The sequence below is a fragment of the Larimichthys crocea genome, chromosome XXIV, assembly GCF_000972845.2.
Source record: "Larimichthys crocea isolate SSNF chromosome XXIV, L_crocea_2.0, whole genome shotgun sequence".
NCBI lineage: Eukaryota > Metazoa > Chordata > Actinopteri > Sciaenidae > Larimichthys > Larimichthys crocea.
Window position 1 is genome coordinate 13,858,458 of NC_040034.1, and position 12,809 is coordinate 13,871,266.

Sequence of the window (12,809 nt, forward strand, 5' to 3'; positions counted from 1 at the left end):
ATTGTTTATTTGACTCAGAGTGATGCTGTAGTGGAGCTGAATCTTTGTTGGCGTACACATTTATTGTTTTTATTTGTCTCTGCATATTCAACAGCGGCAGGAAAAGTGAAAAATGTTTGTTGGCATTTACACCAATTAAAATATGACTGCAACAGCCTCTTATGTCCTTAAAACTGTTCTGTTTCTGTTGGCCTTTATTTAATTACCCAACACCATTTTTTATTCAAGCTAGACTTCATTTCTAACAAATGAAATGTAAAATAAATGCCTTGTTGCAGGGCATCTGCATCATGATGAATACACTAGTTTATCCAGTGCTTCACGTACTGTAAATTAAGCCAGTCTTTTTTGTGTGCTGCCTAACCTGAAGAACTAGAACCCTTCAGTGCTTTACACATACATTCCTGTTGCACAGGTCATTGTACATGTATTTGGTCAGTGATAATAAAGATTAGTTGATCTTTCTTTTAACCATCATAATAATTGCTGCCGCGTGCACCTCCTTTTAGTCTAGTCATGATATTTTTATTGAGTTGTAGGTGTGATTTACATTTATTCAGAGCAGCGTTGAGAAACAGTCCAGAATTCTTCAGTCAGTATAAAAACAAAAGTCACAAGCCCAGACATGAGCATCCTCTATTATGTAACACACAAAAGCGTGCATGTAATTTACTGTGATCATGTTGCATAGGTCTTATTGTTCTTCTGTCACTATCATTTACACTCCAGCTGGCCATATGGATGTGGTTTTATACTGGATTTTAGTAGTACAATCATGTACTGACTGGCACCAACAGGTCCAGATGGGATACATTGGTTAGAGATTGGTATACACGGTCAGTCATCACATTGGAATGAATTCATTTTTTATGTGCAAAACCATTATTGTCATGCTGAATCATACAAAGAACTGTATAACCACCGGCATGACCAGACAACACAGCAACCATTTTCTCTTCGTACAGGCTTAACATAAAACACCTAACAAAACACACAGCCCACACCTCCTGGGCACTGCCGAGGTGCCCTTGAGCAAGGCACCAATCCCCCACAACTGCTCGCTGGGCGTTTCTCAGGGGGGCTGCCCATCACTCCACCATCTCTCTCTCACATTTGCATGTCTATGAGCCCTTGTACCTTGTACTGCATGTGTGTGTCTGGGTCAAAATGAAAAAAGAATTTCCCCATTGAGGGATTAATAAAGTATATCTTCTTCTTCTAAAACACCTAACAAAACACACAGCCCACACAAAACTAAAAAAAAGGAACCTATGAAGGCAGATGTGTAGTTAATGTAAATGCAATCAGTTTGTTGCACTTTCAGCCTGTACAAGATGAAATCCCCTGCTATTTTCTATGCTGACTCACTACAAGATTACCTATTCTCAAGGTTCAATCCTTTCAAAAGGCACAGACACACACACACAGTCTACAGTACATCTTTAGTTTTAGTACTAAAGTGAACTCATTGTATGATGTTTCTTTATGTTGCTGTGTTCAACTAACTGTTTACTTATTTCTTCTCCAGAATGACCAAATGTCCAAAAACGATGAAGAAAGAAAAGACTGAAAAGAGATCTTCAAGTACCAGTAATCATTTATTTATTTTTATTATTTATTTAACCCCACAGAAGAAAAATAAATATCTGTTGATTTATATACAATGATTAATAAAGTATCAAAACAATATCAAGTTGGTGATAAATAATATTTTTCACAAGCATTTCAAGCAAAACTGAGTTGACAAACAAGCCATTTTCAGATACTTTTGTATTTTAGGTTCTATTATTTCTAAAATAATTTTTAGTTTTTAAAAGATATCAATGTCACATCTCTAATCTGTAATCTGTCAGAGAGCTCTTTCTTTGTACAGTGTGCACACATAACCACAAGAAAAGTTTATCCTACAAGTAGAAAATTATAACTCAGTAATCAGTGTTTTAGATAAAAAGGCCACTTAAATTGGCTGTGAAGAATTTACAGTTCCATTGAACCAGGAGTGTAGCTTACGCTTGAAGGTATCATCAGATATCAACAATGGTATATATCTCTGGTTTTTCTTTATCGTGAATCTGCATTGCAGAGTATGTGATGGCTTTCACCTCAGTCCCCTGCATTGAACAACACAGGACACAACACATATTCACATATTTTATACAGAATTATAAAAGAATAAAACAATCTTCCAGAGATAATTCTTCATATTCCTTAAAACAAACGTTACTGGCTTACCTGTGGATGTTTTTCCAGAGAGAACTCTTCACCCCAACTTCAATAAAACAAAAGAAAAACGAGCATATGAGAAAGCAGCTTAAGATGAAAATAGATAATTGGCATAAAAGCATAGCAATTGTAAATATTTAAATACCGGTACATTCAAAACTAATACACAAACACACAAAAGAGATCTCTACAAATACGTTATAGAGGTTATAATGGTTTCAGTTCAGCGTTGTAAACTTGGACCAGCAGCTCTTGCTTCGGCTTGAACTTCTCTGTGTCTGTGTCTGTGGAAATACAGGTGTTGCTGCGCCTATGTTTTTATGGTGTTGATGTTGATGTGAGTATTTATGCTAACTTAAGTTTTCAACACATAACCCTCATGTGAAGGTACACAAACTTACCCAATAGAGCGGATCTTGAAGCGCATTCTGTCTATGTGCAAAACTTTGATCTCCTGGTGGAGAGATGTGACAGAATTGTGTCAGAAAAACAAATACTCATTTAATAACCAACAAGATCTTTACAGTGTGTCCATCAAACAAAATACATGTTATATTGTGCACATCAGTGGAATTAACTCATTTAACAAGCAACTGTGGCACATGTTGTTATGTAAATCTTCTTTAGGACCACAGGCATCTAGAGACAGTCACTCACTGACGTACCTATGGTGAGTTAAGAGTTTCTAATCTATTTGACCTGACTTAGGCACTGGTGTTTTCCACCCAGCATACCTCTACAGGGTGTCTGTGTGTCCAGCACTCCATAACTGACTACTGACCAACATACTCACCCTGGGAACAAAGAAGAGTTCTGCACTAAACTTGTATAACCAGTCATCTAGGAAGTGGAAAAGAAGAGACTCCATGTCGTCGCCTTTTGAGAAGGGGAAAAAGTACGCACAGAGTTTAGTTGTAGGACTGATACAGCTGTAGAAAAGCTTGATTTGAAACCGGCTGTGGTCTCACCCTCTGATTCCACGTCAAGAGTATCAAGCGGTTCTACTGTCTCCGTGTCCGTCATGTAGCCGAACATGGCCATGGCACACTGCTCGAAGGCTTCCTCCAGAGAGTCTCCCCAGGAGTGAATTCTTAAAAGAGAGCGAGAGAGCAGAAATCAGGAAAGTGATGTATACTTATGCGAGAACAGTTTACAAAGATATAAAAACACACTTACTGTACATCTGCTGTATGGTCCAAGTCTGTAACATCAAACACAAGATGACATGACAAATTAGTTGTTGTTTTTTTAAAAATCCCCTGTTAGAGCCATTTTGTATATGGTATATAAGGTGATGAATAATGCAGATTTGTTGTATATTGCATATATTGAAGTTACAAGAATGCCTATTAGTAAATAGTAACTGCACTCTTCTTATTGGCTGAGACGTGTAATGTGATATGTGCGTTGGTTGGAAAAGATGGAGGCGAGGAGAGCACACTAGTTTTTGACCGTGCTCGTGATTATTATTTTTTAGACTACTGCAGTTTTATTGTTTGTCATGCTCAAAAAATTTTCAATAAATCACAAGAAAGAAAGTTTTTTGGACAAAGACACGCGTCAACTACATCATCGTGCTTCATAGCTTTAGTGTGTGTTTAAAAGTAAAAAGCAACGAAACCACACTAACATCCACATTTGTAGTTTTATAAATAATGTACTTCTATTTTCATAGATCTTATTACAGGTTTAATTTCTCTGCATGTGTTTAATTTTAAATTCAAATTTATCTTATAGCTTAATTTGAATGTTTGTTTACTCTCAGGATCAGTCTATCTACAGCAGGGGTCTTCAATTTGACCCCATTTGTGAAAATAATTGACTGTTTATACCAAAATAATTTGTGAGAATTAAAAAAAAATATATAACAAAAGTAATATATAATACTAACATAACGTAAAGGAAAGAAAAATAGGAAAAGATAAGGCTGAAACACAGCAGTTTACTAACTTAATGCTAGTTACTAGTTTGATAATAAGTGAAGCAAAAGTAATTCATTTGTCACAGATAATAAGGTGAAATAAAAAGCGAATAAAGTCAGTTTAAAAGTTATTAAAGAATTGAAAGGATTAAAACGTGACACATTTTTAAAAAATGAATCACACGTGGGGGTCTGTGTTCTGTCTCTCATCTAAGGGGTCCTTGGGTTGATCTATACCAAGTTAAAACAGTGAGGTAGACACGATAATAGTCATTTTAAACACGTACTTATTTGTTGCCTACGTTACTTATAGTAAATAAACAGTTTTAGCTGCAGATCTGTGACGTTAGAGACAGATGCAGGAGCTGCTGTCACTGGTTTCACATTTCTTCAGACTGTCACAAGCTGAGCTCAGCAGAGACTTACATTCATATTTCTTGTTGATCGGCGGGTATTTTGCCTTGGTAGCTTCCATTGTCGCTGTCAGGTCCAGCTCACGGTCGTTCATTGTGGCTGTAAACTTGTTCAACGCTTTAAAAGAAAATCAAATCTGCTCTTTACCATGTCGATGCTAACTGCTAACAACATGGACCTGAGCGGAGGAGCCTTCCCGGATGTTGTAGTGCGTCAACGCAATGACGTCAGGTCGTTGTTGTTTTTTGGCGAGCGCTGATTGGTCAGTGCTGTTCAGCCTCCGTGCTCACTTTCCCAAATAAATGCTACTATTAAAGTGTGCGTGTGTTCACACTTTTATAAAGAAGCTTATTTATAAAAAAAAATAAGATTTTTGTAGATAAACGTCTCACCAGCAAAATAAACCTTAACCCAGATAGCAAATATTTTGGCTGTATTATGGCATACATTTGGCATTTTTGGCTTTCTTTTGGCATTAAGAAAGCTTTTGGCTTAACTGTGGTATGATTAGGGTTATCCATAATAGATAAGGAGGCGCCAGCAATATATGGCTGAGTTAAGGCATGTTTATGGCATGGGTGTGAGCGGGAACAGCTGATTTGGGGCTCTTCTGGGACATTTATGGCTATATTTTGCAAGTCCACAATTTGTTTTGGGTGAATTTTGGCTCCCTTTTGGTATGATTTTGGCTTTCCTAATTTGGGCCATTTATGGCCCAGGCATCCACCCATAACCTTTCCAAAATGAAAGCCAGATTTGGGCCAAAGTGAAGCCAAAAGATTTTTGCTATCTGGGAATTGGGACATTAATTTAACAAGGAAATGATTTATGTGACTACAATATACCTTTTACCCCAGTTTCTTCCATTCAGTCCAGGCAGGTTGTTGCTGCATTGTTTGGTTTAATAATAACATGGCTTTGTTGTTGTTAAATGTGCCTTTTGCAGCTGCATTTGATGATGCTGTGGAGGAGAGGGTGATCAACGAGGAGTACAAGATCTGAACACTCCGTTCCTGTACGACCTGGTGATGACCCACGCTCTGGCCCAGCCTGACTGCCCAGTGACTGCCCGATGTCACAAGGTGAGACACGAGAATCTGCTGCACACTGACAGACATCAGACAAAAACATGACCTAAGAGAGGGATCAGATTTTTTTTATTTTATGAATGAATGAATTATATATATACATATATTTTGACAGGCCAGAAGGAAAAGACTACAGTGTGCACAGGCTGGTCCTGGGGACACACACTTCTGATGAGCAGAATCACCTTGTAATTGCTAGTGTTCAGCTCCCAAATGTTGATGCCCAGTTTGATGCGTCACACTACGACAGTGAGAAAGGAGGTGAGGGATAATGTGTGCATGGGAATCTTTGTGGGTTAAAAAAAAATAGAGCATACTATATGTTGTGCCTAGCTGCTTATTGCACAAAATAATCGGATTATACTCATTAATGTAATCAGAGAGAGAATATTGTGGCTCACGGCTTGTCTGAGTGAATAAATGAATAAAGTTAAAATCTTGCTGACATTCTTAATGCTTCAGAAATTAGGTGCGTATTTTTATTTCAGACCATATTCCAGTTAGTAAAGTGCTATAAACCATACTTACATACAATATACCATACAACGCGCTTAGAAGAACATACATTTTATTCGATACAGCCATTTTATAAATATGTTCTTTTTTTTTCTTTCAGAGTTTAAAGGTTTTGGGTCTGTAAGTGGGAAGATTGAGATTGAGATCAAGATCAACCATGAGGGAGAAGTGAACAGAGTCCGCTACATGCTTCAGAATCCTTGCACCATTGCCACCAAGACCTGGTTAGGATTACAGCTGAAACACATTTTTCTCCAACACGTGTTATTTCTAGACTTTTTTTTTTGTAACGTTGATTTTATTTAAATTTGAAGACCCTTTTGGAGAATGCACCCCAGATCTTCGTTTAAGAGGCCACCAGAAGGAGGGCTACGGGCTGTCCTGGAACCCAAACCTCAGCGGCTGCCTGCTCAGTGCGTCCGATGACCATGTAAGCAACCTGTCGCAGCGTGCACCTGAATTCTTCTATTATTGTTTCTCTCTTTACCCAGTTTTAATAGGGTGTTGTGTTTTCCCGTAAATCATTTTATATGTTTAATCATCAGTGTTGTTTTCTAACTTCTTCCTAACTTTGTTTGGAGAGTGATATTTAATTTCTTATTAATTCTTTTGTTATTTTAATACATTTTCTTACCCAACTCTGCTCTCTTTTACAGACTATCTGCCTGTGGGACATCAGCACAGTCCCCAAGGAGGGAAAGATTGTGGATGCTAAGACTATCTTCACCGGCCACACTGCCGTGGTGGAGGATGTTTCCTGGCACCTACTCCACGGTTTGGATCTGTGGCGACGACCAGAAACTCATGATGTGAGCAACTTGAGAACAAAACACACTATGATGACTCACGAGAGACAGAAGTTGTTGTTCAGTTCAAATTGTCTTTCAACAGAGGTGCTTTTGTATATTCTGGCACAGTTGGGACACGTGGTCGAACCACACCTCCAAGCCCAGCCATGCAGTGGATGCCCACACAGCTGAGGTCAACTGTCTGTCCTTCAATCCCTACAGTGAGTTTATCCTGGCCACTGGCTCTGCAGATAAGGTGGGTCCAGCTGGTGCATGTTGCTGTAAAGAAATGTACATTCTGTCCTCATTCCTCGAGTTGAATAAGTTGAAGCTGACCGCTTTTCTATTTAGACGGTGGCTCTCTGGGACCTGAGGAACCTGAAGCTGAAACTGCACTCATTTGAGTCTCACAAGGACGAGATCTTCCAGGTAAGAAGTGAAACTTTGGCTGATCTGAAGCAAATCTAGCTACAACTACAGATGACTTTTTGAATCAGGAGTCCAAGACTCTATAGAGCGCTGAAGCTCAATCATGTTGTGCAATGTGCCATATCTGTGTCTAATGCATACATACCTATCCCTCATATAACTAATCAATGCTGCCTGACTTTAAGCATGTCGTTAAATGTCCGATTTAATTCAGAGGATCAGTTGTAAACAGGCAGCCATCTGTTGGAGCAGTTTTAGTCTAGCTGTTTGTGACTTTTGTTTTCTCATCTGACACACCTGTACGTGACAGGTTCAGTGGTCTCCTCATAACGAAACCATCCTGGCCTCCAGTGGCACTGACAGGAGGATCAACGTCTGGGACCTCAGCTAGATCGGAGAAGAACAGTCACCGGAGGATGCTGAAGATGGTCCTCCTGAGCTGCTGGTCAGTTGCGACAAAAAACATTTACTGTTGATCCTTCACTGTGTTTTAATTGACAGCAAAGCACTGTGGTAATCCCTCCTGCTCTGTTTCTCTTTAGTTCATCCACGGCAGACACACAGCCAAAATCTCAGACTTCTCTTGGAACCCCACCGAGCCGTGGGTCATCTGCTCTGTATCAGAGGACAACATCATGCAAGTCTGGCAGATGGTAAGAGCTTTGTGGGAGTGTTAGACTGTCATAAAATTATGAGGAGATATAAAGAACAATATGAAACACAGAGTTTGATGTGCTTTTATTATCATTTAAAAGCAGTTAGTGATTATATTTTTGAATGGTTTCTACAACAGGCTGAAAATATCTACAACGACGAGGACTCAGAGGGTGCTGCAGATTCAGAGGTCCAGGCATGAGTCCAGTCTCCACGTCTCTTCATTTGACCTGCTTGCTAAAAATGGATCCACGTTCCAGTGCTGCGTGCGCAATCAGCGATGTCTTTTTAAAACACATTTTGGGCAGCAGTGATTTTGTAGAAACTTTAAAGAACAAAAAGGCTGTGCCATCACCATATCGTGAAGTATTTAAATTAAATCTGTACTGGTCAAATTTCTTTAGATCTTTTTAGGTTTTCAGATTCTCAGAAGTCGACTCTGGCTTCATGCATCACAGAGGTGTTCATCAATATTCGGATTAGACTTGGATTAGACATTTCTACAGAGATCCATTTTTAATAAATATTGTACATACTATAGGTTCCTCTTTGTTTTATGTTCGTAATATTCACTTTCCAGAATGCGAGTTGCGTCACTTGTATGTGTTTCTTTCCAGTTTTGTTTGTTTTTCTGCGCTGCATCTGTTCGTTTGTGTACTTAAGTATATTCGTAATAAAATATTTACAGTGAGTCTTTTGTGTTTTGTTTCTTGGCAGAGCAGATGTTGTCACATAAGAGTAATATCCCGTAAAGTATGAGCTGATATGTAAATGAGATGGAACAGGTAAATTATCTGACTAATTACGTTCAACGTAAATTCAGTGCTGTAATTTGGTCTGGTGTAGATAATCAGTTTAAGAATATCCATTGGAGACTAAATTAGGGATCCTCCTCTGCAGTAGTTTCACTCGATTCATCACAGCCTCTATAAAATAAGGTATTATCAAATTTTTATACGCTGATGCTCAGATGATCAAAGTAAACAATGGTATCAAAGTAAACCTACTTCAGAGATTTCAGCTCTCTTAAAAGTCCATCCTTTTGCTCCTCCAAATCTTTCTTAGATTTTCTTTGAACCTCGTACTCCACTTGTAATTCCCTCAGAGTATCTTTTAATGTCTCCACTGTCTCCTGTGTAAAGTGGACACATCTTAGTTGGCCTAGTTTTACCAAACATCCTTGATATATTCATGTCCTATTTTCCTTCAGGCACTTTACCTTGTGTTGGGTGACGCTCTCCTCCCTCTCTCTCTCCATCAGCGAGATCCTCTGCTCCAGACAGGTTCTCTGCAAGTCCAGCCTCTGTAGATCCTCTTTCAGGGGCCCCAAGCTGGCCCTCAGGTCTATCGCCTGTTCCCTGCTCTTCCTCAAGGCATCCTCCCCTATCTGCCTTCTCTTCAGCAGCATCAGGAGCCGAGGCTCATACCAGCCCTCCAGTGCCTGCACGCTGCCGCTGAGCCTCCGCTGCAGTCTTACAGAAGCCTGCCGACACTGGCTGACGTCACTCATGGCCCTGGGCCTGGAGGGCTTAGTGGCCTGGTCTCTCAGGGAGTTTAGCTGGTTCTTGTAGGCATCCCGGAGCTTGGACAACTCCTGGTTCAGGCTTTGGATGTGGGCCTTGAGCTCCTCCTATGGATGGATAAAAAAAAAATTATAAAAACATACGGCATAACTGAGCAAAGCTTTTTTGCTGAAAATTTCAAGATTTCATTTTCAAATTGATTAGATTAGGTAAAAATGAAAATACTCCAAACAAAACAGCACAGAAGAGAATTATAAAAAAGCTGTTTGATCTTTTTTTATAGCCCAAAAAGATGTAACTAAAATTACAGCTTGTTGTGCCAAATGTTTTTACAACACGCAACTTATCTGATGTCATTTATCATGTTTAACATATCTTAAAAAGTCATTGAACTCTCATGCTTTCAGTTCTTCACTATACCTATACACCATAAATTCATTGCTTTAATGGAAATACATTGGCTTTGCTTCTTCATGCACACTCCTCTGAAGTCATTTTACTTTTATCCTTTGGATACCTACACTATTATGCAGGAGGTCTGGGAAATATTACCAATAATCATGATAGTAATAATTTCCTGATTTAAAGATTACTTTAACCTCCTAGATAATAATCAAAAACACATTATAATATTTAGTATAGTATACAGACATTAAAAGGAATTGTGAAAAAGTCAGTTTAGATGCAGTAAGTCATGTTCTGGACTATTATAAGTCAGCAGTAAAAGGTGTATAATTATGGTTAGTTACATTTTTATACAGCATGTCTGTTATCACTCACAAATCTGATTTCACTCAACACAATTTAAATATGATTTATGATAAATGTAGATTTCTGCCTCAAATTTAGCAATGATAGCTTTTTGTTGCTCGTTTTTATATAATTTATTAAATTTACTTCTATGTAAAATTGGTTTTAGTATTTGTGCAAAGTGAGTTCTTGGGACAAATTAAGATAAATTCATTCATAGATTCATTTACAGTAGATGATATGAATACCACAAAACAAAAGACAATTATTTGCTCTAACAGTAACAGTAAATCAATCCTCCAGAGGTTGTGAGTCCAGCAGTTCCTACCTGTGTGACAGCAGACTGAGCCACCTCATATTCGTGTGCAGCCAGTGTTACCTGGCTCTGGATGCAGTCTCTGGCCGTGACAAACAGCTTCCTCTTCACCTGCTGTACTTCCTCATGAACAGCAATATAATCCAGCTGAGCCAGAGTGAGCATCCTCTGCATCTCCACCAGCTTCCCTCTCAGGTGCTCCACCACTCGCAGCATGGGCTCCTGCAGGCGGAGGAGCTCTCGGATCAGCTCGTTCCTCTGCATCTCTAGCTGGGACACTTGCTGGATACAGTGGTCGAAAAGTTGCCCCAAGCTGTCCATGACTGCCTGGTCCATTTGTATGCCGGGATGTGGTGCACACTCATCTAGAGGAATGACTGTCTCTGTGTCAGAGTTTGTGATATCCTCAACAAATCTAACGTGTGAGTCCTCAGTAGATGGCGTGTCTTTCCCATTCTCTGCTGATGATTGATTGTCCATGGACAAGAGTCAAGCTAGAAGGAAGGAGATTGAGTAATCAAATGGCCCACAGCTGTAAGTGATGGAAAAGGGTTTTAAATCCCTCTAATCTAATCATCCCAAGTTATTTAGGATAACAGAGCAGTTTAATGTAAATGTAATCAGGTAACTGCAAACCATAAAAACATCCAAATAAGAGCACCTTTAAGACCAAAAACTCATATTAACTTACATTTCTACTTACTTTGTCTGGAGATGACGGTCCGAGGAGCTGTGAACAGCTTTTAACTTTAACTCTGCAGTGTGTCTGTCTCTAGGAAAACAGAGGCACACTTTGTGTTTATTAATAACACTGGTGGCACCAGGAGGAAACTCTATCTAAGACTCTCTCATACCCCCACAGGGAATCACAAACTGTGTCAGTGCTGAAGGCAGTCCGGCCTACATGCTCTGGATGCATCAGCCAACAGGCCTGGACCAGCCTGGGTGCCAGAGAGATATATTTATAAAAGCCTTACAGCCTGTTTTTATGTGCATCCAAGGAGGTAGTGACATCATAACTGAAAACTGTTTGAGCAATAACTTTCCTTCAACTGAAAACATTTAGCCTCAGACTACTGTACAGGCGGTAAGCAAGCCTGTGCAGGCTTTTCTTTTAATAGCTTCCTCAGCTGCACAGAAAGTTTGCATGGTTCACATACAGTGTTTGTTTGTGTTGTTTTGCATCCTGCCTATCAGATTACTCCTCACACACAAATGGAGACAAACATACACCGCCACATGGAAAGAGGTGCAATTTGAGAGTTGTGAGCATCTTAAATAAAAATAATAATAATAATAATATTTGTATTTTAAGATGTTTTTACATTCCACATGAAAAGTATCCAAACAGGAAAGTAAAAATAGGCACTGTATCTTTATTTATATCTTTATATCTCATGCCTGCACCATTGCCAAAACATTAAATATCATTATGTACTGTATGTAAATGCCTACGCTGCATTTAAATTGCAGGTGTAAAACAGGCCTAACAAAGAATATGTTTGAAGCTACGAGATTTTAATTAACATTTAACATTTTAACATAATGGTTTTCGAATGCATATTGTTGTGATATATATTAGTTACATTTGTTTCTTGTGTGCAGCTATATTTACACTGTAAAATGACCTGATGCTGTATTCTGGAAAGTCTCTGCCACCACTTTCTGTCATATATATGAATATACATAACATATACAGTATATACATATAGCAAATGTCAATGCATCCTGTCGGGCTCTTAGCAACCTGTTAAAACTAGTTATGCAAGTCCTGGAAGACGTCATTTTTTATTTCTAAAATGTAAATATCGTCCTCTTAAGGACGATACTTGAAAGGATATTTCTTTTTTCTAGTATATCTTAGATTTTTACTTTATATAGTATACTTTTTTATCTTATTTATCTTATCTTATCTTATCTTATCTATCTATCTTATCGTAAATCTTATATGTAGATGTTTATATCCAGAAAAAAATGGTTGGCAATGTTGATTTGAGCGAGAAAAACATTTCTTTAGGAGAAATTAAGAGACATTCATTATTATGTATTCAACTTCAGTTTGTAAATTTAAATTTTCCGCAATAAAAATAAATTACGAGACATTTCCTTATAAACACATAAAAAAAAACCCGTAAATGCAAACGAACCGTGGGAAAATAAAATCCCCTTTCTTCCTCCCTTGCTGTG

General features: G+C 38.6%; 2 protein-coding genes and 1 pseudogene across 3 annotated transcripts; 1 reads left to right on the top strand and 2 right to left on the bottom strand.

Moving 5' to 3' along the window:
• Positions 1 to 1,587: 1,587 nt before the first annotated feature.
• zbtb8os (zinc finger and BTB domain containing 8 opposite strand) lies at positions 1,588 to 4,802 on the bottom strand. Its single transcript, XM_010738063.3, has 7 exons — positions 4,571 to 4,802; positions 3,400 to 3,424; positions 3,192 to 3,313; positions 3,017 to 3,099; positions 2,625 to 2,677; positions 2,233 to 2,269; positions 1,588 to 2,111 (listed from the first exon to the last, which is right to left on the bottom strand). Exons 1-7 carry the CDS (start codon positions 4,650 to 4,652, stop codon positions 2,025 to 2,027), a joined length of 489 nt encoding a protein of 162 aa, XP_010736365.1. The 5' UTR covers positions 4,653 to 4,802; the 3' UTR covers positions 1,588 to 2,024.
• Positions 4,803 to 5,174: 372 nt separating this feature from the next.
• On the top strand, positions 5,175 to 8,287 carry LOC104924647 (histone-binding protein RBBP4-like; annotated as a pseudogene).
• LOC104924660 (syncoilin) lies at positions 8,111 to 12,801 on the bottom strand. 2 transcript variants are annotated; one of them, XM_010738075.3, is made up of 6 exons: positions 12,770 to 12,801; positions 11,326 to 11,563; positions 10,635 to 11,116; positions 9,253 to 9,663; positions 9,041 to 9,165; positions 8,111 to 8,959 (listed from the first exon to the last, which is right to left on the bottom strand). In XM_010738075.3, exons 3-6 carry the CDS (start codon positions 11,100 to 11,102, stop codon positions 8,914 to 8,916), a joined length of 1,050 nt encoding a protein of 349 aa, XP_010736377.2. In that variant the 5' UTR covers positions 11,103 to 11,116; positions 11,326 to 11,563; positions 12,770 to 12,801; the 3' UTR covers positions 8,111 to 8,913. The 2 variants fall into 2 exon arrangements, with proteins under 2 accessions (XP_010736377.2, XP_027130352.1); XM_027274551.1 differs by lacking the exon at positions 12,770 to 12,801 and having other exon boundaries at positions 11,314 to 11,340.
• Positions 12,802 to 12,809: the final 8 nt, after the last annotated feature.